This window comes from Hipposideros armiger, unplaced genomic scaffold, assembly GCF_001890085.2.
Source record: "Hipposideros armiger isolate ML-2016 unplaced genomic scaffold, ASM189008v1 scaffold_383, whole genome shotgun sequence".
Classification (NCBI taxonomy): domain Eukaryota; kingdom Metazoa; phylum Chordata; class Mammalia; order Chiroptera; family Hipposideridae; genus Hipposideros; species Hipposideros armiger.
The window spans coordinates 1,255,078-1,282,041 of NW_017731733.1; the positions used below are offsets into that span (position 1 = coordinate 1,255,078).

Sequence of the window (26,964 nt, forward strand, 5' to 3'; positions counted from 1 at the left end):
GTTTCAAGTGTACAGTTCTGTACATCATCTGCATATTGCATTGCGTGTTCACCACCCAGTCAAGTCTTCATCTGTCACGATGTATTTGACCCCCTTTACCCTCTTCAACCTACCCCTACCCCGCTTTCCCTCCGGTAACCATCATACTGTTGTGTCTATGAGTTTTTATCATGCTTATTCATTTGTTGCTTTGTTTTAGATCCCACGAGTAAAATCATAGGGTTCTTATCTTTTTTCATCTGATATAGCATGCCAAGTGAAATAAATCAGACGAAAAAAGTTATAATTTTAGTGCATTTTTAATTTTAGGAAGTCTATTTGCTAGAACTGAAATTACACATAGATGTGGACCCAGCTGAACTCATTTTATGGAAAGACCTATTATCACTTTTGCATGTTATTATATACCATTTATTTGTAAATTAAAAAAAAAACTTAATTGAAAAGAAGTGAAGTCTACCTAAAATGATCAAATGAAGAACCATACCTCAACCACAAATAAGTTTAATTTATAAGTTAACCTAAACTTGTTTTCTGTGACAAATTAACCAATAAGACCAAAAAATATTTAACTAAAACACATAGCCTTATAACATTTAGAGAAGTGTATAGATATTATCAAATAAGACAGACACCAAGAGTTTTCCAAAGATTTATTGAAGCAGAGACAAATTGGTCAGATACTTGTTGGAAAAAAGCAGTTTTAAAGGTATTCAAAAATACTTTTTAAAGAGTATCCTAGCACAAGTCTTCTCTGTAAACTAGATTATGTTGTAAACTTTTGTCTAAATCTTTTAGTTTAAGAGTGTTGGTTCTTAAGAACTAGAGCTTATTCCTATTCCAAATCTATCTTGCGCTCCTGAAAAACTGCAGAAAGGCACTTGAAAGCTGTTTCTTTAAGATATGGATTTCTTTTTTTATTCTTGCTGGTAATATATTGCTGAATTGAGTGTGTGCAATTTTCATTCCAAATCATCGTGATGCTGAGAACTTTCATTAATAATCTGTTAAAAACAAAAAAAACAATCAAATCAAACCTAATACTACATGAAAAAGATTAAATTACCCCATTCAGAATGATAAAGAAAAATCCTACTAATTATATGTAATTAAGTGGGAAAGTCGGAAGGTTACTTTGCTTTTGCATGACAAGGGTTACAGCTGGGGGAACAGATAATATGTAAAATGCACTTTACCTATAGGCTAAATAAGTATCTGATGAAATGTTATCACACACACACACACAAAGAAAACTTTTTGGAAAACTGTGTTTATGAAGAAGGATGCTGTAATCATTCTATGCAAAAGTTTAAAAGCAATTAAGACATTAAAATTTACAGCAAGTATATTTAAGTTTGTGTGCAAGGGAAGATGACATGAAGATTACAATAAATTTCGGTCATTTCTTTCCTGGCATAGAGAGGTAACGAGAAACTACTTGATCATATGGCATGTCCTTGTACTATGTAACAGGGCCTATGAGTGTTTAGGTGACAGTCAGTAGGGAAGGTTGTATGTCCAGGATCAAAACATCCCTGATTATCGAGGTAGTCTAATGAAACAGTTCATAAAGCTAGTGTAGGAAGTAACTTAAGGAAGCTGTACTCCCATTTTCAATTAAGGACCATAGAAAACTCACTACTGTTGGACTGAAGGAAGACTGCTATCTTACCTTCACATCTAGTTGCCAAATACTTAGTTGGCTGCGTGAAGCCCTGGAAGAAGAGGCCTATTCTCTTTCTAGCAGGCACGACTGAAACTGAAACCTCCCAAATTAGCTGGCTGTATCTGAGCTAGACTTATTGATTTAAAAGGATATCAATGCCTGTCTGAGATAACTCCAGTTTGGATTGAAAGATACCAACCTGTCCATCTCTAGTTTCAACCGTCTTAATCAGAAGTGTCCTTTTTGAGTGGGTGTCAACGAGAGGGAGTGAATCCACCAGGTTGGTTTCTGAATAAAGAAAACAAAGGCCCCAGATGCATAAAAATGAAATTTTGAAAAGACCAATAACTATTTTGGCCAAATAAGTATGATTTTTGTTCCCAGTTTAAAGCACTACTCCCCAAATAATTCTAAAGACTATTTCCTGTTTTAAAACTCAGGGTCTGACACCACTGTTGCATCAGGATGAGATGGACTGGTGCAGTGCATAATCCATCAGGAGGAAGTAAAATGGAGTTTGCATAGAAGGTAAGACAGTAACTTGGGTTTGCAAACTATGGATGTTTTATAGACTTTTCTCTTGTATGGCATTTTTCAAGCATCATTTCAAAATGAGTGCTTTATAAACAGACTGGTTTATAAGCTGCTGAAATTGGTCATAAAGAGCAACCAGATGCTTACCCCTCAGGTTCAGGGAAGAAAAGGTTGGCAGAGGCAGAGAAATCCTAGAAAAGATAAAGAAGAAGTAAAATTTTTGGAAAACAACTCGGACAACAAGAAACACATTTATAACTTCTTGTTTTCATCAAATAAGAAAATGTAGTCTCGTAATTCGTAAGTGAGGGTTTTGCTTTAAAAGCGTTTACCGAAGTGATCTCATTATTAGTGCATTTAAGTATTTTCCTCCAAGTATTTTCTCCACAGATGCATGAGCTAAACACCTCATAGAGTGGGAAGATCACCCTTGCCTTTCACAGAATCATACGTTCAAATCCCAGCTCTGCTATTAATTAACCAACTAGGGCAAGTTACTCAATCTCTTTGAACCTAAGGCTCCTTATTTATAAAAAAATGGTAAGCAGCTATCTTGGAGAAATGTTCTAAAGATGAAATAAAATAATGTACGTAAAGCAAGTGGCACACTACGTAGCTAATGGCAGCTGTTAATTCACACACACAAGTCCTTGTGCCATACCTGCTCTCCTCGCCTTCCAGCAGCTTCCTATAGGTGGCAATCTCAATGTCAAGAGCCATCTTGACATTCAGCAGGTCTTGGTATTCACGAAGGTGACGAGCCATTTCTTCCTTCATGTTCTGAATCTCGTCCTGCAGGCGGCCAATAGTGTCTTGGTAGTTAGCAGCTTCAACGGCAAAGTTCTCTTCCATTTCCCGCATCTGGCGTTCCAGGGACTCGTTCTGCAGGGGGAGAGAAAGGCTTCCAATGTTCATTGCCAGAAAAACCCAGCTGTTCCCAGAACCCTTTACAGAACATTTACAACCATTTCCATACGTGGCCAAAGGTGAACACTCCAATTTTAGCTGGAGAGTACAAGTACCAAGTCCTTTCTTATTGGAAGCAATAATCTGTGTAAGCTAAAACCTTCAGTTCTCAAGTACGCTTTGGATCTGTCTTAACTCATTTTCTTTTGACATATTTTTCTTCAACTGAAGTTTTGTTTAGACATCACCATGAGCTTGATCAACTGAATGGATCTAAGTGGGTTACTGTCCCTTTTTTAATGTGGTGTGATACTCACAGTTCCTTTAAGAGCATCCACTTCACAGGTGAGGGACTGCACCTGTCTCCGGTACTCATTTGACTCCTGCTTCGCCTGGCGCAGGGCGTCATTGTTCCGGTTAGCAGCCTCGGACAGGTCGGCAAACTGTCAGAAAGAAATGAGAAATGTAGCTCACCCAAGCGACTTGGTTCTATCCGAGATTCTACCTTACCCTGGCAAATGAGAAAGCTTACAGATCGCAAACAAACAGGTAAATGAGGCATGATGCAAGCCAAAGTTTGTTTTTTAAGTTCAAATCTCCATGTTGGCCAAACTATGTCTAAATTCCTGTTTTGAGAACCAGAGAAAGAGCAGTGGGATGCTGATGTTACGTTCAAGTAGAAATTCACTTTGTTACTCTTATTTGGAAAGGGTAGACTTCAAGGTCATAGTGCAGGGGTTTACACTGAAGTAGTATCAATGAATGCTAATGGGAAGGCAGTCTGCTATTATGGAGGCTGGGAAGTGTGAGTAGCGGGAGGCTGTAGCAACAAATGCAACTTGACGTTAAAGCCATCTTTCTGACTGTAGTAGCTAAAGGGTATTTAGGAATCACAGGCAGGTCCAAAATTTGCAGAACAAAATGCTTCTCTTGTGTTCTAGCCACATTGACTTGTTTCATACCTTGGACTTGTACCATTCCTCAGCCTCCTGAAGATTCTTGGCAGCCACGCTTTCGTACTGCTGACGTACATCGCGCAGGGCAGCTGTGAGGTCAGGCTTAGAAACGTCCACATCGATTTGGACATGCTGCTCCTGAATCTGAGCCTGCAGCTCCGCAATTTCCTGAAGAAAGAACAGACAGAAGGTCAGCCATGCCAAGTATGGGAGCAGCTTCACCCACGTTCATTCATGAAAAGCGACTCCACTTACCTCCTCGTGCAGTTTCTTCAAAAATGCAATCTCTTCTTGCAAGGATTCCACTTTACGCTCAAGGTCAAGGCGTGCCAAAGAAGCATTGTCCACGTCCTGTTTTGAAAAGAGAAAGGCCAGGACATTGAAGATGCTGAAGTCAATGGCTTCTCTCATTTTTTCATTTCAAATTAACCATATGAGCTCACTGTATTTAGTATAAAAAGGATGCTGACAAACTTTATAACCTTTGAATAAGTTTATAAATCAGAGTGCTTAATATACTAAGCTTTCTTCTCTTCATTAATAAATTTGAATTTGTGGTGCACTCAAGGTGGCTAACAGACAATTCAAAAATAAATAAATGTATGCCAACATGGTAAACTGCATTCAATAAATTATTCCTGGATCCACATTACACCAGTGAATGTATTTTTAATTAAGAAAATGAATGCCACAGCATTTTAAAGATTTTTTTTGTAACATCATGGAATAATGCAATGATAGGAGTTAACCAGATGTCACAACTTCATAAATACATGAGTACATGTAGAACAGAAATTTGCAATTCAAAAGTTTCAGTGTGTACCAAAGCTCTTTTTTCCCCTCACTACTCAAATCTTTTGAAACGTATCCTTAGGATCCAAAGCAAATACGGAGTCATCTGGCATTCGAGTTACAAGGCTAGATCCTCCAGTGCACGATGGACACTGGCAAAGATACAGGTCAGGCAAATCAGGGAAAGAAATGTAACTCTGAACTGTATTTTCACTGATGAATTTTTTTTTTCTTTCTGAAACAAACCCGTCTTATCTTACAGGGCGTGCCCATCCTTTTCACATAGCACTGTGTCAATTCAGTTACTTAGTTTGTTTCAGAATGACTGGTCAAAGCTCTTGCATATAATGAAACTCCTGTGTATGTAGAATTCTTGCTACTCTGGCTGTCCTTCTGAGGTCCCACCATTTTTGTCAACTGCTACATTCCAAATCAGAATGTGTAATTTTGCAACTCAGATTTTATTTCCCCTCAAGGGAATATCATAAGGATTTTTATATCTCTGATCTTGTAAGCAGTTACCTTTGGAATACAGTTTTATACATAGCCTTATTGTCTTAAAATGTTGATACTTCTATCACCTTCATGGAAAAGTGATTGAGGAACGGGTAATGATTTAAAAAAAAATCATAGTTGGGAAAAATTCATGTTTGCTTGTTATTAAGCCCTAAAAAAAAGAAATAAGAAATAACTAGCCTCTATTTTAAAAAGTACAATGTGGCATTCTACTTCATTGATGAGCATATGAGGAATGTTACTTAATCCCTAAATATATCTTTTATACTAATATTGTTTTATATTAACTCACTACTCTGAAAAACATTACAAATATGATGATATAAATGCCCAGTAACTAAAATGACCACACATTGCTGTGTTTAAATTATTTTGGCAAATGTATTTCTGTTTCAAAATGTTATTCAGCTATGCTGGGAACTCTTCCTGCTTTTGGATTCCAACTTTAAGTTTAAAAAATCCTTTAAGTCCATCTAACTTTGGACCAAAAAAACCCAAAAACCCCTTTAATTAAAATTCCATTCTTTAGCCTTGGGGTTATTCTTTATTTATGGAGAGAAGCTAAAAAGTATAAGGACCTTTCCAAATGTGAGGCATGACTGCAGCTTTAAGAACTTTTCACATCACACACTTCACAAGTCTGGACGAGATATTAGGTAACGGATGTTAGCAAATACTTGTGTCCAATTAGAACTGTGCTTACATCATTACATATTCAATAAGAATGTAGCCTGTTGCAAAGCTTCTCTGGGAACACAAAGACGCCTATTATTTCTGTCCAGAGCCATCACACTAGCCAGAATGTCTGTATCTACATTCCATAGTGAAGCCCAGAGAAACCATTAATACCTTTCAGCAAGAGGACAGATGGCTTCTTTTCATCCGTATTAGACCACAAAATAGTTGTGCATAGCGATACTTCCATCTCATTTTAATGCCACAATAGAATTTGCAAAGAAGAAAAACTTGCTGGCTTAATTCCAGTTAAGCTACCTTTCTTCTCCTCCAACACGTTTTACGTTTTTAACTACAGGGCAGAATTGCGCTTTTTGTGGCCTTGTAAAAAGTTAGCCAACTTGACTTGGCAAACTGAAATCTAACTGAAACTGTAACTGTTGTAAATCAGATTATCAATGTGTTGCAAAAAAATAAACGGAAAAAATATTTCTTTGGAAAAAAATCTTGAAACAAAGCAAAAAGGGAAAGACTATGTCCTTAGGAACAATTCCAAGGGTTTGTTCTTTTTTTATCTGGGAAACTCCAAATCTGGGGTTTTTCTGCCACTAGGGGGCTTTGCGCACAGACGTGAAGTTTTGCACTCTTAGGCTTGGGGTAAGAAACTTTTAGAATTGCCAGTGGCCCTGGGTTGGTTGGATGAGGTCCGATGGCTGCAAATGGGAAGAGGATCTACAAACCTGTCTGAAAGTTTGCAGGGTGCCCTCGGCTTCCTCTCTCTGAAGCATCTCCTCCTGCAATCTGAAACAGTTACACATTAACCAAAGCGGAACTGGGAAATCAACAGGGGTGGGGCGACCACACCCAACCACCAAGTCGCTGCTCCACGTGACAAAAGTTGCTGCGCCACCTCCGTGGACACGGAGCGACTGAAGCTTTCAGAACTGTCACCCTTGGCAAGTTTTAGCGGGACTTGTTGGGCCGTAGCATGGAAAAGCAATCACGGTCGCAGCACAGACCTGCAAGGCGAACGCCGCCACCCCGCCCCTCACCCCGCCCCCGAGTAGCCTCGGCAGCCCCTTTGTCTAGCTTCCCGCACCGTCTATCCTTTCCTCCTCCCTCCTCCCCAGGGCTGGCAGTCCGCCAGAAGAAGGGGCCAGGAAACTTTCTAAGAGTTTGGAGAAACCGCGCTCAACATTTGCAAGGGCCTTCTACCAATTGGTACTTTCAAGAAATATGCAACCTGAAACGCGCGTTCTTAGGCAAGGAGTGGGTGTAGAGGGAACTGCTAACTGCGAAGCCTGGGTTCCGGGCGGGGCTGCGCCATCGCAGCCACATCCCCGCATCCCCCCACCCCTGGCGGTCACCACCGAAGCCACATCCCCAAGGGCGTGGCAACTTCTCACACGGGGAGGCCCCGAGGCACTCCCTCCCCACAGCCCCTTGTGGGCGTTGCCTTACCTCTCCCGAAGCCGCATGATGTCCTCCGCCAGGTTGTCGCGCTCCACCTCAACGCGGGCCTTGTCGTTGGTGAGCTGGTCCACCTGCCGGCGCAACTCCCGCATCTCCTCCTCGTACAAGTCCCCCAGTCGCGACTTGCCCTGGCCCTTGAGCTGCTCAAGCTCGGCCAGCAGGATCTTGTTCTGCTGCTCCAGGAAGCGCACCTTGTCGATGTAGTTGGCGAAACGGTCATTCAGCTCCTGCAACTCCACCTTCTCATTGGTGCGGGTGTTCTTGAACTCGGTGTTGATGGCGTCGGCCAGCGAGAAGTCCACCGAGTCCTGCAGCAGCCGCAAACCCGGGACACCGCTCCGCAGGCGGACCGCAGAGGAGCGCGTCGCGTACATACCTCCGGGGGCCGAGGCGTACACGCTGCGGCTGGTGCTGGGGCGCAGAGCGCTGCCCAGGCTGTAGCTGCGGCTGGATGTGGTTACGTAGCTCCTGGTGGAGCTCGGCCGGCTGGCGGTGCCGGGGCCGCCGAACATTCTGCGGTAGGAGGACGAGGACACGGACCTGGTGGACATGGCTGCAGAGGGTGGCAGTGGGCTGGGCGGCTGCGGTGGCGCAGACTGGCTCGGGGCGGAGAGGCGAGCGAGGGCGCGGTGGATGTGAGCGTGGGAGCGCTGCTGCGTCTCTGGCGCGGAGACCCCGGAGCGAGAGTGGCAGAGGACTGGACCCCGCCGAGGGCGCAGTTTTTATAATGTTAAGAAAGAGGGTCCCCTCCCACCGCCATCGGCGGAGCGCAGCAGCCAATGGGGACCCGGCGAGTAGCGGGAAGGGTGGGAGGGGGTTGGGGCGGGGGCACCCTGGAGCCTTCCTCCTCCTTGCTCCTCGGCTCTCGGGACTGGGCACGGTCCGTTATTTCTTGGCTGGGCTGGGACTTTCGGGGGCTTTCCTGATGATGGCCTGAGCTCTGCTCACCCCTGCATTCTGCAAAAGACGGGGGGGTCGCGCATTGGTGGGGGAACGCACCCAAGACTGGATCAAAGGGGTTTGGGGGACGTCGCCAAAGAGGCGTGGGAGGAGGCGCGTGAGTGGGAGGGGCGCATGGCTGCAGGATTGCGGTCGGCGGGGAGCGGGTGGGTGGGGAGAGGTGGGGAGATCCATGAATAGAGGAGCAGGAAGAGGGGGGAGTATGGGATCCAGTAAATTGGAAGGCGTGGAGAAAGAAACAAAGAGCGCCTGAGATTGGAGCGCGAGGTGGGGGGCACACAACCCAGGACGCAGGGCTCGGCCCCCGCACAGCCTTGCTCATTGGGCTTCGAAAGCGGGTCTGCTCTGTCCTGCATCTCTTTTCACCCTTTTGCCTTAGGGTTCCTGTTCGGAGACCTAACGGGCTTGGTCCGGCTTTGGACCGCGAGAGCTGCGAGGCGGCGACGGAGGAAAGCCCGGGGAAGTGGGGTGGGGTCGTTAGTCACTGGCAGTGAGTCACCGTGCCCTCTGTCCGCCGAGGTTGAAGGCTCCTAGCGGTTCCTGGGAACCGTTAGGCTGGATGGACTCAGGTCTACCCGGGCCCCGCGCTCCCTGTTTTCTTCCAAGTTTTACCCAACTTCGAGGAGGGCCTCTGCTTTCTTGTGGTGGTTCCCGGGTAGGGGAGACTAGAATGCTCCGGAGTTCTAAAGAACTTGCCAAAGCCTGATGTGGCTCCAACGTGCGGACTTCTTAGCAAGAAACTCATGCAGACCCTGGAGAGTCGCCCAAAACGGGGTTTTTCTTGCCAAGTTTCCTCCCGCCCTTCCCTTGGGTCTCTTCTCAGCCTCCCCTACACCCCCCATGAAACCACACCCAACTTTCAACAAGATCTGAAGCTTCTGGGTGAAAGAGGAAACAGGCGTTTGTAGTTTCAAAATCAAATTTAGTGGTCACTGGTTTTTGTGCTACAGTGGAAGTTTCATTAAAGGTATAATCTACGCCAATTATGGAATTAATTAGGTGTTGCTTTCAAACTCTAATTTGATTAATGAAAAGCAATTATATAACTCAAATGTCATAATGTTTGGGGGAGATCAATTTATGTGTTCATTTAGCAGCAGTGCACACTGCAGGATTCTGGTGACTTCTCTGGGAAATGTCACAGGTTCTTCTTGGCCTGTTTTCCAGAAGAATTTGTGCAGAGAAAACTGTCTACGGAACAAAAAAGCTTTTAGTCCAGGGCACCAAGGGAGTGTTCAGAGTCCACGACCAAAACCTCTCTAGGTAAATCACTCAAGGGCTATTGTTGCAATATTAGTAACATGCTGAACAGAATGGTTACCTCTAAAGGGAGATGAAGAGAGGAAAAGCAAGCTGGTCTTTTTGTGAATGCAGTAGCAATTTAAAAATCACAGGGTTTGATTTGATTGTTTGTTTTTGAGTATTTAGAAGATTTAGGGAGCCCTGAAAGGATTAACTCCAAAACCTCTGTGAAAACAAAAGCATCTTGATTCTATAGTGAATAGATTGGGGGGAAAGGGGAATAAATAAAATCCGTCCATCTGTTTCTTTTTCCTTTTTTTTGCAAAGGGGTACTGGAGGTTACCTAGCATTTAAGAAAAATAGTTTAGAACCAAATGAAGGTTGTATTCTATTGTAGCTTCTTTGTATAAGCCTCTTTTAGGCAATATTTTGTTTGCCTCTTTTCAGTTAATTTCGACCCAAGGGCACTGCCAGGGTTGAGCTGCAGGACCCCTTGCTGCACAGCTCCCCTACTGTGGGTTTGCTTTCTTCTCGCAGACACTGGGAGGCTGTGAGTCCCTCCCAAGGAGCATTCCTGGGGCTCAGTGCCCTGGCACACCAGCTTATTCTCCACGTTACCATCTTGCTCTCTGAGAGAGCCCTTTATTCAAGCCACCGCTCGGGAAATGTCACCATTGTGAGTTTGCCTGGAACCCTTAGGATGAGAAAAAGCCATCTCAATATGGGAAGAAAGAGGGCAGACCTTCCTCCCACCTAACATGCTGAGCCCAGGGCAATGCAGTGGTGCTCTCAGGGGACGCTTGTTGACTGAGTCACCATGGAAAATGAAGGGTAGGCTCTCGTGTGGCGTGGCAGGGTGCCCTGCTGGTGACCACAGCACATTCCTCAGGGCTGTGGGGACTTCCTCTGGGATGGACTGTGGCCCCCCTCATCACCTCAGGGGTACCCCTTCTCCAGTCTGTTTTCTCAGAACTGCGATACGTTCCCTTGCTGTTGTAGCGCAGGCTGCTATAACAAAAGACCACAAACTGGGTAGCTTACAAAACAGACATTTATTTCTAACAGCTCTGGAGGCAGGAAGTGCAAGATCAAGGTGCCGACAGAGTTGGTGTCTGATGAGGACCTGCTTCCTGGTTTGCGGACAGCCGCCTTCTTGCAGCCCCACCTCACGTGGGGTGGAGGGGGTTGGGGGGAAAGCAAACTCTGATGTCTCCCTTTTCTTATAGACACTAATCCCATCATGGGGCTCCACTCTCAACTCCTCATATCAACCTAATGACCTCCCAAAGGCCCCACCTCCAAATACCATCACTTTGGAGATTAGGGTTCTCACATAGGAATTTTGGGGTGGAGTACAAACATTCAGTTCATTGCACTGGCCATACTGCGAGTGTGCGCGTGTGTATACACACACACACACACACACACAGTCTCTGGTGTGTGCTTCCTATTAGAAATTGCCATAGCTTCGGGTGGACTGTAGAGTGTAGAAAAGTTAAGGTTACAAAACCCACTTGTACTCATTTATGGAGAATGCATGAGACTGTAAAGAATTAAATGCATTGGGAAGTAAATTACACAATGTCTATCTAGCACAATGCCTCAACTAGTGGGTGCTAGTCATCACAGAGGGAAATCAGTATGTGTGAAGTAACCTCCTTGAATATGATTGACTAGTCCTGCTTACTTTTGGAAGCAAACTAGAGATAGACATAGCTTTCTCAGTTTTTGTATTTACTTTTTGATGGCTGTGAAAACCTATCAGAGTATTTTTAAGTGCTGGACTGCGAAGCTGCTTCAAACACTGCATGATGCAAGTTGCGTACAAATAAGGGCACAGTGGTGCAATTTGTAGACCAGGCGTAAACATTACCAAATCTAAGGTCCTGACGGTGATTTTGGAATTTGCAAGCTGTGGTGATGTCAGTTGAATTGGATGATTGGAACTGACGGGCCAGCCAGCCATGCGGAGAAGAGCTTTAGTCGCCTGTGGGAGCTTTAGGAGCGCTGGCGGGCAGGTGGCCATGCCAAGAGGACAGCTTCTAGCAGGATCGCCTGGATGGAATGTTAGAAATGAGCAGGTGGATTAAGTGAGATGGTGAAAAGCATGGCAAACCTACAAGGCATGGTAGCAAAGATAACAATACTATGATAAGTGCTTTATTTTCTGTGCCTACTGGATGACAGGGACTTTGCGCACATTTCATTTAATTTAATGCCCTCACAGCATCCTGCGAGACAGATTTGATCTCACAGCATCTAAGATGCAGGCTAGCAACTTGCTCATGGTCTTCTAATGAGTAGGGGAGAGAGGAAGGGAGCAAGAGTTTGAATTGAGGTCTTTCTGACTCCAAATGCATTTTTTCTTTTCTCTTTGCCCTGATGTTTGGCTTACTGTCAACCAGTTCAACTCACAAACATTATTTAGGGCCCTCCTGTGTTCCAGCAACTGAAACGACAGGATAATTATCAGATTATGTCGTGCAGGAGCAGATTCCTAGAGGAGTTCAGCAGAGCCTTAGAATATCATGTTTTATGTTATTCAGATGGCATCACTGTGATTCATAATAGATAAGAAGGGAGTTTGGTTTTCAACCTGCACTCTAAATCCTTTCTCTCAGCATTAAACATTTTCACCTAGATTCCCTTCCCTAACCTTCAGAGGCATCATATCCAAAATTAGACGTGGCTTATCCCACACCTTAAAACCCACCAACCACAGCAGCTTCCCCTCCTAACTTCCCTGTCTATTCAGGGCAGCACAGCAAACTAACAAGATTGGAAACTTGCATTATTGCAACTTCCTCACTCTGGGATCACACAAATCCGGTGGGTGTCCTGTCCCATTGGTTCCTGGATCCACTCCTCTGTGGTGTTGCCGTCACTCATCCAAGCCATGTTATACTTCATTCCCGCAATATTGCTGTTGGCTTCCCTCCTCCAAGCTCTTCTTACCCCCACCGATGTGTCTGTCTTCAAGTCACAACCCCATTTTATTGATAACTGCCTTCATAAAACTCCCTGAAATTCCAAAATGAACCAGTCTTTCTCTCATTAGAATGTAAGCTCCATGAGGGCAGGGATTTGTTTTTTTTCCCCCTCTGTTGTTCACTATCCTATCTCCAATCCTGGAGCGAAGCCTGGCACATTTATTGAATGTATGAATTAATGCATGAGTAGTTCTTAGAGGAAGGGAGGGAGGAAGGGAGGGAGGGAATATTTACTAGTGCCTATTGTGTTCATGCATTGTACCAGTCACTTTGCATGGGACTGCATTTGATCTTTACAAGTTATTATGACGCACACATTTCATTCACATAGTCAAAACGTGTTTATTGAATATTGACCATGCTCCAAGTACTCTGCTAGACAGCGGGGAAAGTCTGCAAGGCAGGTTTAATGCATGCATTCTTGGAATGAAAAGTTGAGTCCACATGTGTGTATTTGTGATACAGAGAGACAATACTCAAGTAAAGGAACAAACAAAGTAGTTACAATTTGTAATAAAGATGATGAATGAACTAGACATTTTGCTGCAGAGGAGCTTAGGCGCATAGCTCAACTGTGGCCTTTGAAAGCCATGCTAAGTATGCACATCCATCCTTACTTCCACTGTTCCCCGCCAGACAGACATTTCAGTGAATGAAATGTCCTGTGTCCTGTGAATACACCACATTTCCCCCAGCTCAGATCTTTCCTCATATTCCATTCAACAGCTAGGTGTTACCCATTTTCTGTACTGCCTGCAATGCTTCTTAGCATATGAGGTCTGGCAATTACATTCACGAACTCATCCTAGAAAAAGTGCTACATACCTCATTGCTGAATATCACAACAGTCACCTTTGAAGTACTCCCCTTGGGAAGCTATGCACCGACGCCAGCACCTAGCCCACCCTTCAAAGCAGTTTTGGAACCCTTTTTCTGGAATGGCCATTGGAGCTGTCGTTGTATTACCCTTGATGTCCTGAATGTCATCAAAATGTCTTCCTTTCAATATTTCCTTTATCTTCGGTAAAGAAAGAAGTCATTGGGGGCCAGATCAGGCAAGTAGGGAGAGTGTTCCAATACAGTTATTTGTTTACTGGCTAAAAACTCCCTCACAAACAATGTCGCGTGAGCTGGTGCATTGTCGTGATGCAAGAGCCATGAATTGTTGGTGAAAAGTTCAGCTTGTTTTTGTCTAACTTTTTCACGCAGCCTTTTCAGCACTTCCAAACAGTAAACTTGGTTAACTCTTTCTCCAGTTGGTACAAATTCGTAATGAATACTCCCTCTGATATCAAAAAAGGTTAGCAACATTGTTTAGATTCTTGATTTGGCTGTTTTGGTCATGGAGAATTGGCTGACTTCAATTGTGTACTTTGACGCTTTGATTCAAGGTCATATTGGTACATCCATGTTTCATCACCAGTGATAACACAGCCCAAAACACCATCTTGCCTCTCCAAAAGGTCTTGGTAAACTTCGACTCTCCTTTGCTTTTGTTCATCGGTGAGCTCCTTTGGGACCATTTTTGCACACACCTTCCTCATGCCAAGATTTTCAGGTAAGATTTTCCTAACTGTTTCTCTATCAATGTTTACTTGGTCTGCTATGATTCTTACAGTCAGCCAACAATTTTGACGCACAATTCGATGAATTTTTTTCAGTGTTTTCATCAGTTGTGCTCATACTGGATGCTCTGATCTCTCTTCATCAGTGATGTTGTTCTCTCCTCTCAGAAAAACATTTAATCCATTTGTACACTGCGATTTTCTTCATGGCATTATTCCCATAAACTTGGACTAACATGTCCTGATTTCACTTGCACTCTTTCCAAGTTTAACAAGAAATTTAATGTCTGTTTGTTGTTCTAAATAAAGCTCAGACATTCTCATGATGGCACACAAAAGCACATAACAATAATGAACACCACTCAGCAAGACATCGCCCCACGTCAACACAAACACAGCTATGACTCTGGGGAGCTCCTAGCCTTGTAGAAGGATTACCAGCCACGTTAGGAGCTGTAATACATAGCACAATGTGGTGAGTGAGTGATCTGGTGGAGACATGAATGAAATACTGAACAGTTTCGGTGGACAAATAAATGATCATATCCATTTGGTGGAGATCAGAAAATACATTTAGAAAGGTGGTTTAAGGAATGGGTATTTTTACAGCTTTTACAGCTTATCATGGTAGAGAAAGGATGTTCAAAACTGGTTGAGACAGTATAAGCAAAGACTATATACGTGGCACAGTTCTGGGGACATTCGGAATAGCAAGAATCCCAGGGTGGCTGGATGATGAAGCCACTGTAGGGGAGAAAGGGAATTGAAAGCTAATATGGGACCATGCGTTGGAGGACAAAATGTCAGCCAAAGGAGTTTATAATTAATGTGGTGGGCAGTGGGAATTCACTGCATTTGTGACTAGGAGAATGACATGCTTGTAGCTGTGTTTTAGGAAGATTGTTCTGGCATGTTGTGGAGGATAAGTTGGGGAGACTGATTTGAGGATTGTTTGTAGTAGATCTGATGAATGGTGAAAGGAGCCTGACCTTGGGGGAGACAGGGATGATGAAGGGGGGTGATTATTAGGGTCTGTGATGTTACAGAGGACAAGCAAGTCACACACAGGGCTTCTGAGCTTGCCAGGCAGAGTAACTGAGAGAGCGGATACGTTAGACACAGAAAAAATACAGGTGAAAAATTAATTTGAGGTGAAAGATAATTCATTGAGATCCCCTTACCTGGAAAGATCTTCCCTTCTCTAGTCTGTATAAAGTGAAACCTCATGGGGAAGTTGGGGTGTAAGCTGAATGGTGCAGTTTTATACTTTACAGCACTTCTAGACTGTTCACGAAATTTAATATTGATCGCCTTATATTGTTCCTTCTCTGATATGAGTGCATAGGTCTGGTTTCCATATTGATGGAAAATCGGGGACTTCTTCAGTTTCCTCTAAAACTGTTTTTTAATGTTCAGAGATAAAGAAGCTTAAAGACAAACTCCCAGAAATCTCTTTGAATCTTTTTTTGGGGAGAAGAGTAGATTATAGTTTCCCATAGAACTACATGTAATTTATAATTTCATCAAAGTCTAATGCACAGTCTTATGACTAAGGCAAGAGAACATGGTACGTATGTAGAAGGGAGAAAAGATGTTACTTAATATATGGAGGGAAAACATAGTGCAAAAAAAATTCAAGTCAATGTTAGACAAAGACATGAAGCTAGATTTTCCATTTTGTTTCACTTGATCCAGAAAACAAAACAGAACCAATTCAATTATAAAACTCAGACTTTATGCAAAAGAGTCCTAAACGATATTGTTACAATTTATTAATATTACCACAAAAAAATGTGCAGGCATGTGATCCTTGGCTTATAATGTTGTTTTTACCATTTTTTCAGGGTAGAGATGAAGGTCATGTCACTGCCAGAAAATTTGCCAAGTGCTTTGGCATCCTAGCATTTTACTCTGCCTATTTTGAGGAGGTCATCTAGTTCCCAAGTGGTGGAAGTTTTATTTGAGGAGATATTTCAGTAATGGGTCTGAAGATAATAACTGTTTGATAACACTGTTTTCTTTTAAAGCTTGAGCAAATTTATTAAAAATAATTTCTGATTTGTCTTTTATGGTAACCTGTGGAGTTGGAAAGGAAATATCATTATCTATACTGCCAAAATCGTCCTGTATTTTTTTTGGGGAAAAAAATCCTCCTTATCTTAAAACTGATTAATGAATTGGCCACTCTTTCCAAAAGTTTGGGGCTGCTTTAACTCTGGCATATCACATTGATTTATTCAGTGAAATGATTTTCTTCAGAATCGTGAATATTTGATTTACTTTTAAATGTGTTTGATAAAATATATCCCATCAAACTTCGGTCTCTAGGTGTGCTGACAGAGATCATTAAGATTTGTGGAAGTTAGAAGTGAAAATCAAAAGACCAAGAAACCAATAAACACATAAATCAGAGTAACACTACATGATGTCATGTGGCAAATGGAAGGAAATATTAGATGGCATAATGATAAAACTATGCACGACAAAAGATTATTAAAATGTATTAACATTATAAGAAATAAGTAAAGAAAGGCCATTCTGACTGAACTGTAGCAAAATAAAAGGATTGACAGCTTTCTCCATAATTCTACTGCAATGGTTCTAAAATATGGAGTAAAGTTTTAATATTTCTAATTAGCTAAGTACTGGAAATATGTCCTCTAATATAATGTGACTCATGGATATGTGGAATAGCTGCAAAAAATATTATGGAACTTGAGCTTAAGATAGACTCAATACGTTTTCCTCAGAGCATAAATTATGAAAAATTGTTCTGATACAACATGGTAATTTATTCATCTGTTATCTCTAGAACTTTAGGAGGTCAGACATGTGTAAACAGAATATAGTGCAGAGATATTTGCATGTCTAGATCAGGGCTTTTCTCTTGCTAACTCTGGGTTGGTTTGCATAGTCCTTGATTAGTGAACCCTAAACAATGATAATGACTGAATGGATGGGAGAAGCGGATGGAGATAGTCTCAGAGACACAGAGGAAGAACTGAGGGTTGTTAGCTGGGAGGGGGTGGGGATGAAGGAGAAGGGGAAGGGATGAGACAATACAAATTGGTAATTGCAATATGGCCTCAGGGATAGAAAAAGACAGTCTGAGAAATATAATCAATAATGTTGTAAATATTTCTAAGGGGGCCAGATGGACTCATGTCCTGTTGGGGAGACCACTTCATAGTCGGTGTAGAGGCCTGACCACCGCACTGTACACCTGAAGCTGATGTTGAATAATATTGTATGTCAACTATAATTATATATACATATAGTCTCGGGACATGGAGTAGAGAGTGGGAATGGAATCAATGGAATTGTAATAGATAAGCATGATATCGGGGGTGCGAGGGCAATACATGGGGGGAGGGGGTTGTTACTTTGTGAGGGTGAAAAGGGTAACTATTGCATTGTTCTGTATACCTGAAACTAACAATAAAAAAAAAATAAGAAGAAAGGAAAAAACAAACAAACAAACAAAAACAATGATAACAATAACCAGGCATACTGTGATATCATTACTAAACTCGAACTCTGGCCCAGATAGAAAAGCTAATGGTAATCATAATGATAACTTTATAATGAGTGACTACTACATGCCAAGTGTTAACTTATTTGCTATGTGTTAACTTATTTAATCCTCACACAGCCCTATTAGATATATAAAGAAACTGAGGCACAGACAAGTTAAGTATCTTTCTTAAACTTACACAGCCAGTAAGTGGCAAACCTGGGATTTGAACCCAGGACTTCTGGCTCTAGGCCCTACACTCTAAACTTCACTGTACTAGGGTACCTAACAAGTCATGGTATTTTTGTACTACGTTGCTGACATATCGAAGTCTTTTTGGCTTTCTTATCATGGTGTCCATCTATCTTTTTGGACTTTTTTCTCCTTCCTGTTGCAGCAATAGTATCCCTTTTTATTCAGAGAATATGATGCCCTTAATGAATCATCAAGACATTTATGGACATTTTTAGGGTTTTTTTGTGGAGATCTCATTTCTTAATTCTGACTCAACCCACCAGAATAATTTGATAGCTATGGCATATGACTCCTGCATACGATTAAGTGAATAAAAACCCTTTACCACATTTGCTAGTGGAAAAGAAATAACTGACCACATTTTTGGAACACATTACCTCTATAAGTAAGAACAACTTCTCTCCATACTTACTCTCTATTACTGTGAATTTTAGGGAGATTTATTAATGTTTGGGGTACTTATATTGTACAGTCCAAGAATCATGAGACAGTTGTGTGAAATGAGAGGTTCAGCGAATTACAGGACAGCCAAGGTTCTCAAGGCTGAATTAAAGCAATGTTACTGATCGCACATATGAGCTTACTCCCCAGCTTTGAAAATCTTTTGCACAATACTAATATTGTTGCCATTGCCATAAGATTTCTCCAAGTAATGCTCATCAACACCAGCTCCGTTTTTAAATGGGGCATGTTTCAAGCCCCTCACATTTGTACAAGGGTAAGAGCAAAAAATATCACAGTCCCATTGTAGATGTAAGGGTAAAAGAATGCATGAAAGTGTTAAACGGCCTGATAAAAATCCTAACTTGGTAATGGCACAGTGACTTAGTAGACCGACTTCTTCTGAAGAGAACCAGTGAGCCCCTTCAGCCAATATATTTTGAGTCCTACCATGTGCCAGGCTCCCTGCTGGGTGCTAAGGAGACATAAGTGAATCTAGCACCTTCCTTGCACTCAGAGGGCACCTGACCTCCTTCTCTCTTCTCTGTTAAATCATTTCATCTCTAAGTCTTGCGTAATCATGCTGCCACATGGACACCTAGTTTCACATAATGCCCCCCCATAAAGCCAGAGTGAAATAACATCGACTTGCACCCTGACATTCTTGGAAATGTAACGGTTACTGTTTTGTTGTCCTGGATAAAATATAGCATAATAACTAGTTGCTGGGTTACTGCATAAAACACAGGCCCCACACTGCAGCCGGGAAGAACAGTTAGCAATTAAGAAACGGAAATGACTAGTGGGGTTTGAAACTAGTCATGGCACACTGCCCATGGACGTCTTAGCATCATAAGGCCTCTAGGTTACTTAGGCAACTTTTATCACTAAGGAAGTAGTTTTGGTGACTCGTGTTCGTACAGAAAGACTTCTTTAAAAATTGGTGTACTCAGTGACCTTATCATTATGCTTCTGTGTTCTTTTTCTTGCGACTGGAGCAGAAGAACTACATTTGGATGGTGTAGGTTTATTACTTAGTAGCATATTCTTCATTGGCTGGCAGTGAATAGTTTTGAAATTGAATGGACTCGTGCTGATCAGAGTGAAAGGTCAGTGGTTTCTGCAAAATATCGCTATATTAAAGGTAGAACTAACAGCTTATTTTCTAAGCAGAAATGTTGCATCTTATATAATAATATTTCTTCTCACATTTTGTTATTTAACGTTAACAGTGCTATGTAAAAGACTAGTCACACTTTTGGTAAGTAAACTAGAATACTGAAGAGCTTTATACCATAACATAAAATGCCTTATTTTCCTTCACAGAGAAGAAAAACAGAATTAAAGTCTTCCCTGAGATTTGTCTAGAGGCGATAATTACAAAAATAAAGGAACCTGACGGAAACTTCTCTCTTCAGATTTTCAGTCTACCTGCTTGATGTTCCAACAGTATTTGCTTATTGGCAATTGATATTTTTTTTCTGTGTTAAAAAAATAGCAGAGAAAGTTGTAGAAGAAGTTAATTAATTTAAAGAGTTATAGGTCGATAATGTGTTTGGAGAGCTCTATGGAAGAACTTGTTGCTGACAGTTAAAGAAAACTGGGAGCCAAGTGTCTGACTGGCTTCTGGGGTTAGAAGGAGGGCTTGTAGGTGTTTCTGGCAGTCTCGGGGTTGCCAGCTCTTAATGGGCTCAGCCTAGGGTCTACCTGAATCATTCTTTTCTCTTTTGTCCTACCTCTAGAAATCATGCCATCAGTCTGAAAATTTAGACAGTTTTTTACTTGAGCTGTTTTCATTTTGCTTTCAGTTTAGCCCTTCTCTGTTTCTAATTTTGTGGCTGGCAAAGCTTGAAAAGACAGTGAGTCATGACAACCATCTTTTTTTCCCCCCCCTCCAGATAGAAGCTTTCAATGTGAGGCCAAGGCACTGAAATCCATTTGTGCAATTCATAAACCTTAGCAGCTGAATGCTTTTCTGTGGGGACCTTTAAAGGGAACATGGAGAAGTACTACTGGTCCTGTGGTTCCCAGAGTGTGGTACCCAGACCAGCAGCATCCACATCACCTGGAAATGTGTTAGAAATGCCGACTATCTGTCCCCACTCCAGGCTGACTGAATCAGAAACTCTGGGGGTGGTGCCCAGCAATCTGTGTTTTAACAAGACTCCCGGATGATTCTGAGGCGTGCTAAAATCTGGGAACCTCTGTGCTAGTGAATTAGTAGCATCTGTGGCCATCGAGAGTATGAAAAATACAGTGGTCAGAGAGTGGGGACATTTATGAGTCTTTCCTTAGAAGGAAATGAAGAGTTAGAAAAGAATGTTTCAACTTTTGGAACTCAGAAAAGAAAGGAAAAAAAAAAGCCTGGAATTTAATTAGCAGGAGTAATTGCTTGCATGGACTATTGCTTTCTCAGAGAAGGGAGCCCTGAATGGCTCGCTTACTGTGAAATATATTGGCATGGTTCTGAAATTCTAGAATACTCTCTCTCATGAGAAAAGGTATGTCTTTCCATATTAAGACATAAATTCAACTCAGGTTTGTAAAATTCTGTAAGATTCGTGCATTCCATTGAAGTGGCCAAGTTGTTTGCCTTTTGAAGCCTCTGTTTCTACATCTGAAAACCATGTGCGCTGCTACTTGCCATGAATGATCTCATCCAAATAAAGTGAGGGATTTGATGTATGGTAGAGGATTTCTGAGGCATATTGATTCTGGAAAACTGCAAAGCATAAGGATCAAGAATGATTGGTATAAATATTGGTCGTAAAGAGGGCTTTAGAAGTTGGTACAAAAATGGGTTGACATTTCAACTTCCCTTTGACATATGCCTCCTTTAGTCCTGGCTCTGTCATGTATTAGTTTTTGATAAACCACAATTTTAAAAGCTTTTAATCTTAGTTTCCTCATCAAAAACATAGCATGAACAATACCCGCTCAAAGGATCATTGTGAGAATAAAATTAGATTAAAATGTGAAAACGCAGTTTTTAAAGGTTCAACATTTCGCATTTTAGATATTGTTGTTGGGATTATTGTCAGTTTATGTCTGGATCCAGGAAGCTTTGTGACTGTTGACACAATGACATCATCCAGGAGTTTGGAATAAGTGTGTGTGTCAGCAGGTTGTATGATTACAAAAATAGCTATGTTTACTTTTCTACTACTTCAACTTTAGTGGAATGTTTCCTTTTTTTTTTTTCATGAAATGGGGGAGATCCACATATGTTTTATTAAAGAAAGAAAGCCTGATATTTTTTATCCTTTGAACTAAGAGACTCCACTTCACTCATTCTTTCAGAAAAAGATGACAAGACCCTGGAGCCAAGCTACCTGGGTGAAATTCCCGGATGCTTTACTTTCTAATGATGCAACTGTGGATAAGCCTCAGTTTCCTCATCTGTAAAAGGGGGTTGATAATACTACAAGGTTGTATAAAGATGAAGTGAGAAATGTATATAAAATACATAGTAGAGTGCTTGGCACAGGACAGGCGCTTAACAGTGTGGGTTGTTGTTATTAGTAAACTGTAGCATGAAGGGGAGGATAGCATGTGTCTGAAAGTCAAGACCAGGAGAAAATAAGACAAAGGAGCAGCTAATAAAATGGTCTGATCCTTTTGCACATGAAAATGAAATGAGTTCCCATGACTTTTCTGGTCACTCTTATTAAAATCAAACAATTCTCAACATCTTCTGAGGGTGTTGAGTTTCATGGCTATTCAGGGAGGTATGAAGGGCTTTGGCCAAATGGTACTTTCAATATATTCAATAAATGCTGCTGGCTTTCCTGAAGACAGGTGCTTGAACCTGTCGATTTGTTTTAAATAAATACAATAGTTGAAAATTTTCCCTCTTTGCTATATCACTACTATGAAGTAATGAATGAAACCATCTTTACATGCAAGTCATGTACTAGATCCAGTACCATTGAGTTTATTCTGGAGATTGGAAAGAGTTTACTAAGAAACAGAGAGGTGTGTTTGCTATGGGATGCTAGCTATTTGTGGAATTAAAAAGAATTGGGCATGGGCTGGCCGAGTGGCTCAGTTGTTAAGAGCTCTTTGAAGAGTTTGAGCTCTGAGCAACAGCAGTTCGATTCCCAGCCTGAGCTGAGCTGCCAACAGGTGGCAGGAGGGCTCAGCTAAAAAAAAAAAAAAAAGAAAGAATTGGGCATGCCTGTACTTTAAATTTAATTTAAAATACATTGATGCAGCTTGATACTTAGAAATACATAAAAGGCAATGTGAACTTTTACGCTTTTGTTTGTATTCAAGGTTTTGGCTTCATAAAACCAGATAGATTGAAACGTTGCATAAGGTTTGAACACGCAGATGAGTAATGATTTTCTATTAATGTTTGACTATCTCCATTCCTTTAATTCATGAAAATTCTGTGTTTGAATTAAATAAGCATATATAAAAAATGAAACAATTCTCTGATCACTTCTAATTGAGAAAATTAATCATAGTAATTTGTAATCTGCATGTTCATGTAATGATAAAAATTTCAATCTTGTTTTAAAGTTAAGTGTCTTCCCTCTCTCAGCTCGAGTGTGCTGAAGGCAAAGAACTGTGGAAAATGGAAGTACTGGGGCTTCCTCTCCCTCTCTCTCTCATTTCCTCCCTCCCCCCTCTCCTTTTCTCTCCCTCCCTCCTATCCCTCCTAAAGTGCTTCATCTCATTCCTCACCTTGCTAACTAAGGTTTCTTGCTGCTCCAGAGTTAGAGCTCATAGAGGAGAGGAGGTGAGGGTGATCAGAAAGTTTTACATGGCAAGAACTGTTGTTGATCTAGTGTTTACATCTCTGGTTTTGGCATGTGTTTAACACTACTCCTTTTTCCAGCAGGTGCTTCTTTGGAAACTTCTCATCATTGGGATGTCTCTCCTTGACACGCAGAAGTACATTTTTATTTTGGCTTTCACAACACCTAGGAGTTTTAGAAGTACACTCTTTGCTTCTATTTGCTCTGGTACCTTCTTTCCAGCGAGTGATCCTTGAACAATATCTAAGACAGTTCTCTCTCTTGCGTGGCTTAGAGCTGGTCCAAGGGAAATACTTTACCTTCTGAACCTGAGGATAATGAGGAAACAATTTTAAACTCCCTGGGTGGTCCCTTGAAGCACTGAGCCTCAGGCTTCAGGTGAGTAACCCAGGACCCTGTAGATCTTCTTGAGAGAAAGCTCAGTCCACAACAGCATGCTGGCAACTTTCTCTAAAAACCTTCATCTTCAATAATCTCCTCCCTTTTTACCTTCTACCTAGGTAAGGGGTTGTAAGAGTTATGGAACTCTTTCTGGAACCCTTCCTTTGAGAATGCTACATGATGTGGTCATATTTCACTTTGCAAAATGGTGTCTAGTATTAGGTACTTTAGTCAAAATTTGCACTTTAACTCCCATTAAAGGCAAAGGGGGAGAAGATCATTTGGGGGATGCTCTGCCTTCACAGGTCATTACCCCAAAGTTGCTGGTGCTGTGAAGAAGATGGTTTATACATGTAAGTGTTGTCATTGGGACTCTCCCAAGTACCCACACTAATCCCAAAGTAAACCTTTAAACATGTGAGTGTTTTTTATAGATATTTATATTTAACCTTTTCCTCATAGGCAGCTTTTTTTTAAGTGACTAATTTACATCACTTGGGACTAATTTATGTGATTGTTTTGGGAGTGAAATGTGTTTGGAAATCATGTTCACATGAAATTAAACAACGGTTAACTTTTATCAGTTGTAAGATGATCCTGGATTCCCACGTGTATTCAAATAAACTAGCCTTGAGATAAATTAAACAAAATATATTATGTATTGTGTTTAAATTATTATTTTTTTGCATTTCAGGAATAACTTTTTTAATGTGTAGAGACATATTATGTACAGGTATATGCAACTCTGGGCTTTTGCCAGAAATGTCCCTGATTACCTTGTGATAGTTTTGGAGGTGGGTATCTAAGTAAAATATGAACTTGGACTTGGAATGTCATGTAAGCCTCCTGTGTTGGTGTTGTTTGTCCTTGTAGATGCCAAATACTATTGCGAGAGTTACACAGACCTTTCACAACTTCCTGAGAATTCGATAATTTGGTATATTAGGTGCATTTCTCTAATAATTCCTGATATCAATTTGGTTAATTTTAAAAAATCTGCTTGATTGGCATGGCAGATTTAGGGTAGTAAAACCCGGAAATAATGACTAACTATTATGTTCCTTTTTTTTTTTTTTTTTTTTTTTTTTCTGAGCCATCCTGCTACCTGTTGGCAGCTCAGCAGCTGCTCAGCTCGGGCTGGACTCGAACCGCTGTTGCTCAGAGCTCAAACTCTTGAGCAAGCTCTTAACCAACTGAGCCACTCGGCCGGCCCATGACTAACTATTATGTATGCATCCATCCATCCAAGGGACTTCTGAAATATTAGAATTTAGTGCTAAAATTGCCCATAATTAAAAATAAATAATAACAATAATAAAATATAGGCACAAATTTGAATTTAAAAATAAAGCAAGGTCTGTATGTTGGTTACCAATTATGAAAAATCAGAGAAATATTTTATTTTTGAATCTTGAAATACTTTCTATTTTATTACTTTGAATATTAATATGCAAAAATGTAAATTGCACTATTCATGTAGTGAAAAATTGAAACCTCATAAATGTTCATTACTGAGAGAATAGAAAAACAAATTATCATTGTTTATGTACTACAGAAACAACACAGGGAAGATATTGAGTAAACTGTTAAAAGTAGCTTTTTTTTAGGGTGAGGGATGGGATTAAAGTTTTATAAAAGGATGTATGTACCTTTTTCTTTTTTATACTTTTGTGATTTGTTTTAAACCCCCCGCCCCCACACAAATGAGCATGTATTAATTCTAAAATTCAGGAAAAAATAAAGATAACACTTAAAAACTGTATACCTCTTTGAGCTGTTGATAAAAATTCATAACTGGTAATGATAAAAAAGGTGAGGTGAAAAAAAATCAGGGTATAAGACTATATCTATATCATGTATATCTATATATGCAATAAGATTATGATTTTGGTAAAATATAATTAGTGCAAAGACTAGAGGGAGGAACATCAAAATGTTAGCCATAGTTCTCTTGTGGTTTTTTAATTTTTCTTTTTTATTTCTTTATTTTCTAAATTATTAGTAAAAAAAAAAGAAAGAATGGTCAAGAGAGAGGCTCTTACAGTTGGATTGAGCTTTCAATATTACGGGCATTTCTGATGTGTTTATAAGGTCTCTTTCACGTTTGATGACACAGATCTGCTTTTCAAATAATAATAATGTCTCAACTTTATAGGGAACAAGTAATATAATGAAACTACAACCTGAAGATTTTGGATTTTAAAACTGTGAACTTTACAAGGATATATAAATAATGCTTTGTGTTGCATTCTTGTCCCACCCTGTTCTAGGATTTAGTCCTAATATGAAAGGAGTAAAAAAGAGATATGGCATGCAGATTCCTGACATTCTTTCCGAACCAGAATGATTTTTAACTCCTAATGTGAATTTTTCTCTCAAAATATATATGCCAACTCTCTTCTTTCATTTATTGTTTGATGCCTTCCAGATACTTCAAAACAAAACGAAACGAAAAACAAGTGTTTTCTTACCATTTTAAAAAAAAGTATCTCTGTGATTTGTAAATAAATCTGTTAACCAAGGGAAGATTGATTTATGTGACACTGAGCAAATCACATCAAGTGTTCTTTTTATTCTTTGTGAAAAATGAATATTAAAAAAGAAAAGCTGGTAAGTCTAAGATTAATTAAGCATGTCAAACATTCATGAAGTTCTTTGAAACTTAGAAGCCTATATTATAGTTTATTACTGATATTATCCTAATATTAAAATATACGTCTGCCATCTACTGAAAGTCATTCGTCATTATGTATCCCCTGAATGGCCAAACATAGAACAAATCCCTTTGGGACTTGTACTATATTTTAACTTCGTAGACATTACCTTAGATGGAATTGAAACACTGATACTCTTGATTTGCAGAAATACATTTAACTCTCTACTGTAAGGATGATTGGCCTCTGGTGCATTCCAAGTGTGAAGTTCTACTTGTGTTGTATGATGTTTACATAAGTGACTTTGTATGCTGGTGAGGTAAATTTTAACAATTTTAAGTAAAAATGAAGTTCTTTTTTCTTGTATGGTGAATAGATATAGTAGGGCCAGTACTGTGGAACTTTTATTACATTTCAATTATTTTTGTCACTATTGGATCAAATGAAAATTGTACTAAGTAAAAATGTGTATCTAAACTAGTAACAAAGTAGCAAGGGTAAACTGAAAAACCCTTATACTATATGATTTTCTCTGGATTTTGGTTTGTCAGTACTGACAACTGTAGCAATTAAAACAAACAAACAAACAAACAAACACCATGAAGAAGAAAGGGCTTTTGTGGAGTGCGTATGTGTGTGTGTGTGTGTGTGTGTGTGTGTGTGTGTGTGTGTGTGTGTTTT

General features: G+C 40.6%; 1 protein-coding gene and 1 long non-coding RNA gene across 3 annotated transcripts in view; one reads left to right on the forward strand and one right to left on the reverse strand.

Annotated features, from left to right (window-relative positions):
* Positions 1-638: 638 nt before the first annotated feature.
* Positions 639-8,232, reverse strand: VIM (vimentin). The gene is made up of 9 exons (XM_019662940.1): positions 7,507-8,232; positions 6,786-6,846; positions 4,318-4,413; positions 4,069-4,230; positions 3,424-3,549; positions 2,862-3,082; positions 2,348-2,391; positions 1,866-1,954; positions 639-1,004 (listed from the first exon to the last, which is right to left on the reverse strand). The coding sequence occupies exons 1-9, from the start codon at positions 8,067-8,069 to the stop codon at positions 963-965; spliced, it is 1,404 nt and encodes a 467-aa protein (XP_019518485.1). The 5' UTR covers positions 8,070-8,232; the 3' UTR covers positions 639-962.
* A 5,998-nt stretch (positions 8,233-14,230) lies between these two features.
* The window catches only part of LOC109393553 (uncharacterized), a 16,580-nt gene continuing 3,846 nt past the window's right edge, over positions 14,231-26,964 (forward strand). The window contains exons 1-2 of one of the 2 annotated variants that reach the window (XR_002126288.1): positions 14,231-14,268; positions 23,332-23,626. This is a non-coding gene — a long non-coding RNA (uncharacterized LOC109393553). Of the gene's footprint in view, positions 14,269-22,641; positions 23,627-26,964 lie in introns of those variants that run through there. The other variant, XR_002126287.1, reaches the window with a different exon arrangement.

What these genes read in the sequence shown, in the direction of transcription:
- VIM (XM_019662940.1), bottom strand. Translation starts at nt 8,069, where the DNA reads ATGTCCACCAGGTCCGTGTCCTCGTCCTCCTACCGCAGAATGTTCGGC. An exon ending in ATCATGCGGCTTCGGGAGAG is followed by an intron (nt 6,847 to 7,506) that starts GTAAGGCAACGC and finishes TAACTGTTTCAG; the next exon opens with ATTGCAGGAGGAGATGCTTC. An exon ending in TGAAGAAACTGCACGAGGAG is followed by an intron (nt 4,231 to 4,317) that starts GTAAGTGGAGTC and finishes TTCTTTCTTCAG; the next exon opens with GAAATTGCGGAGCTGCAGGC.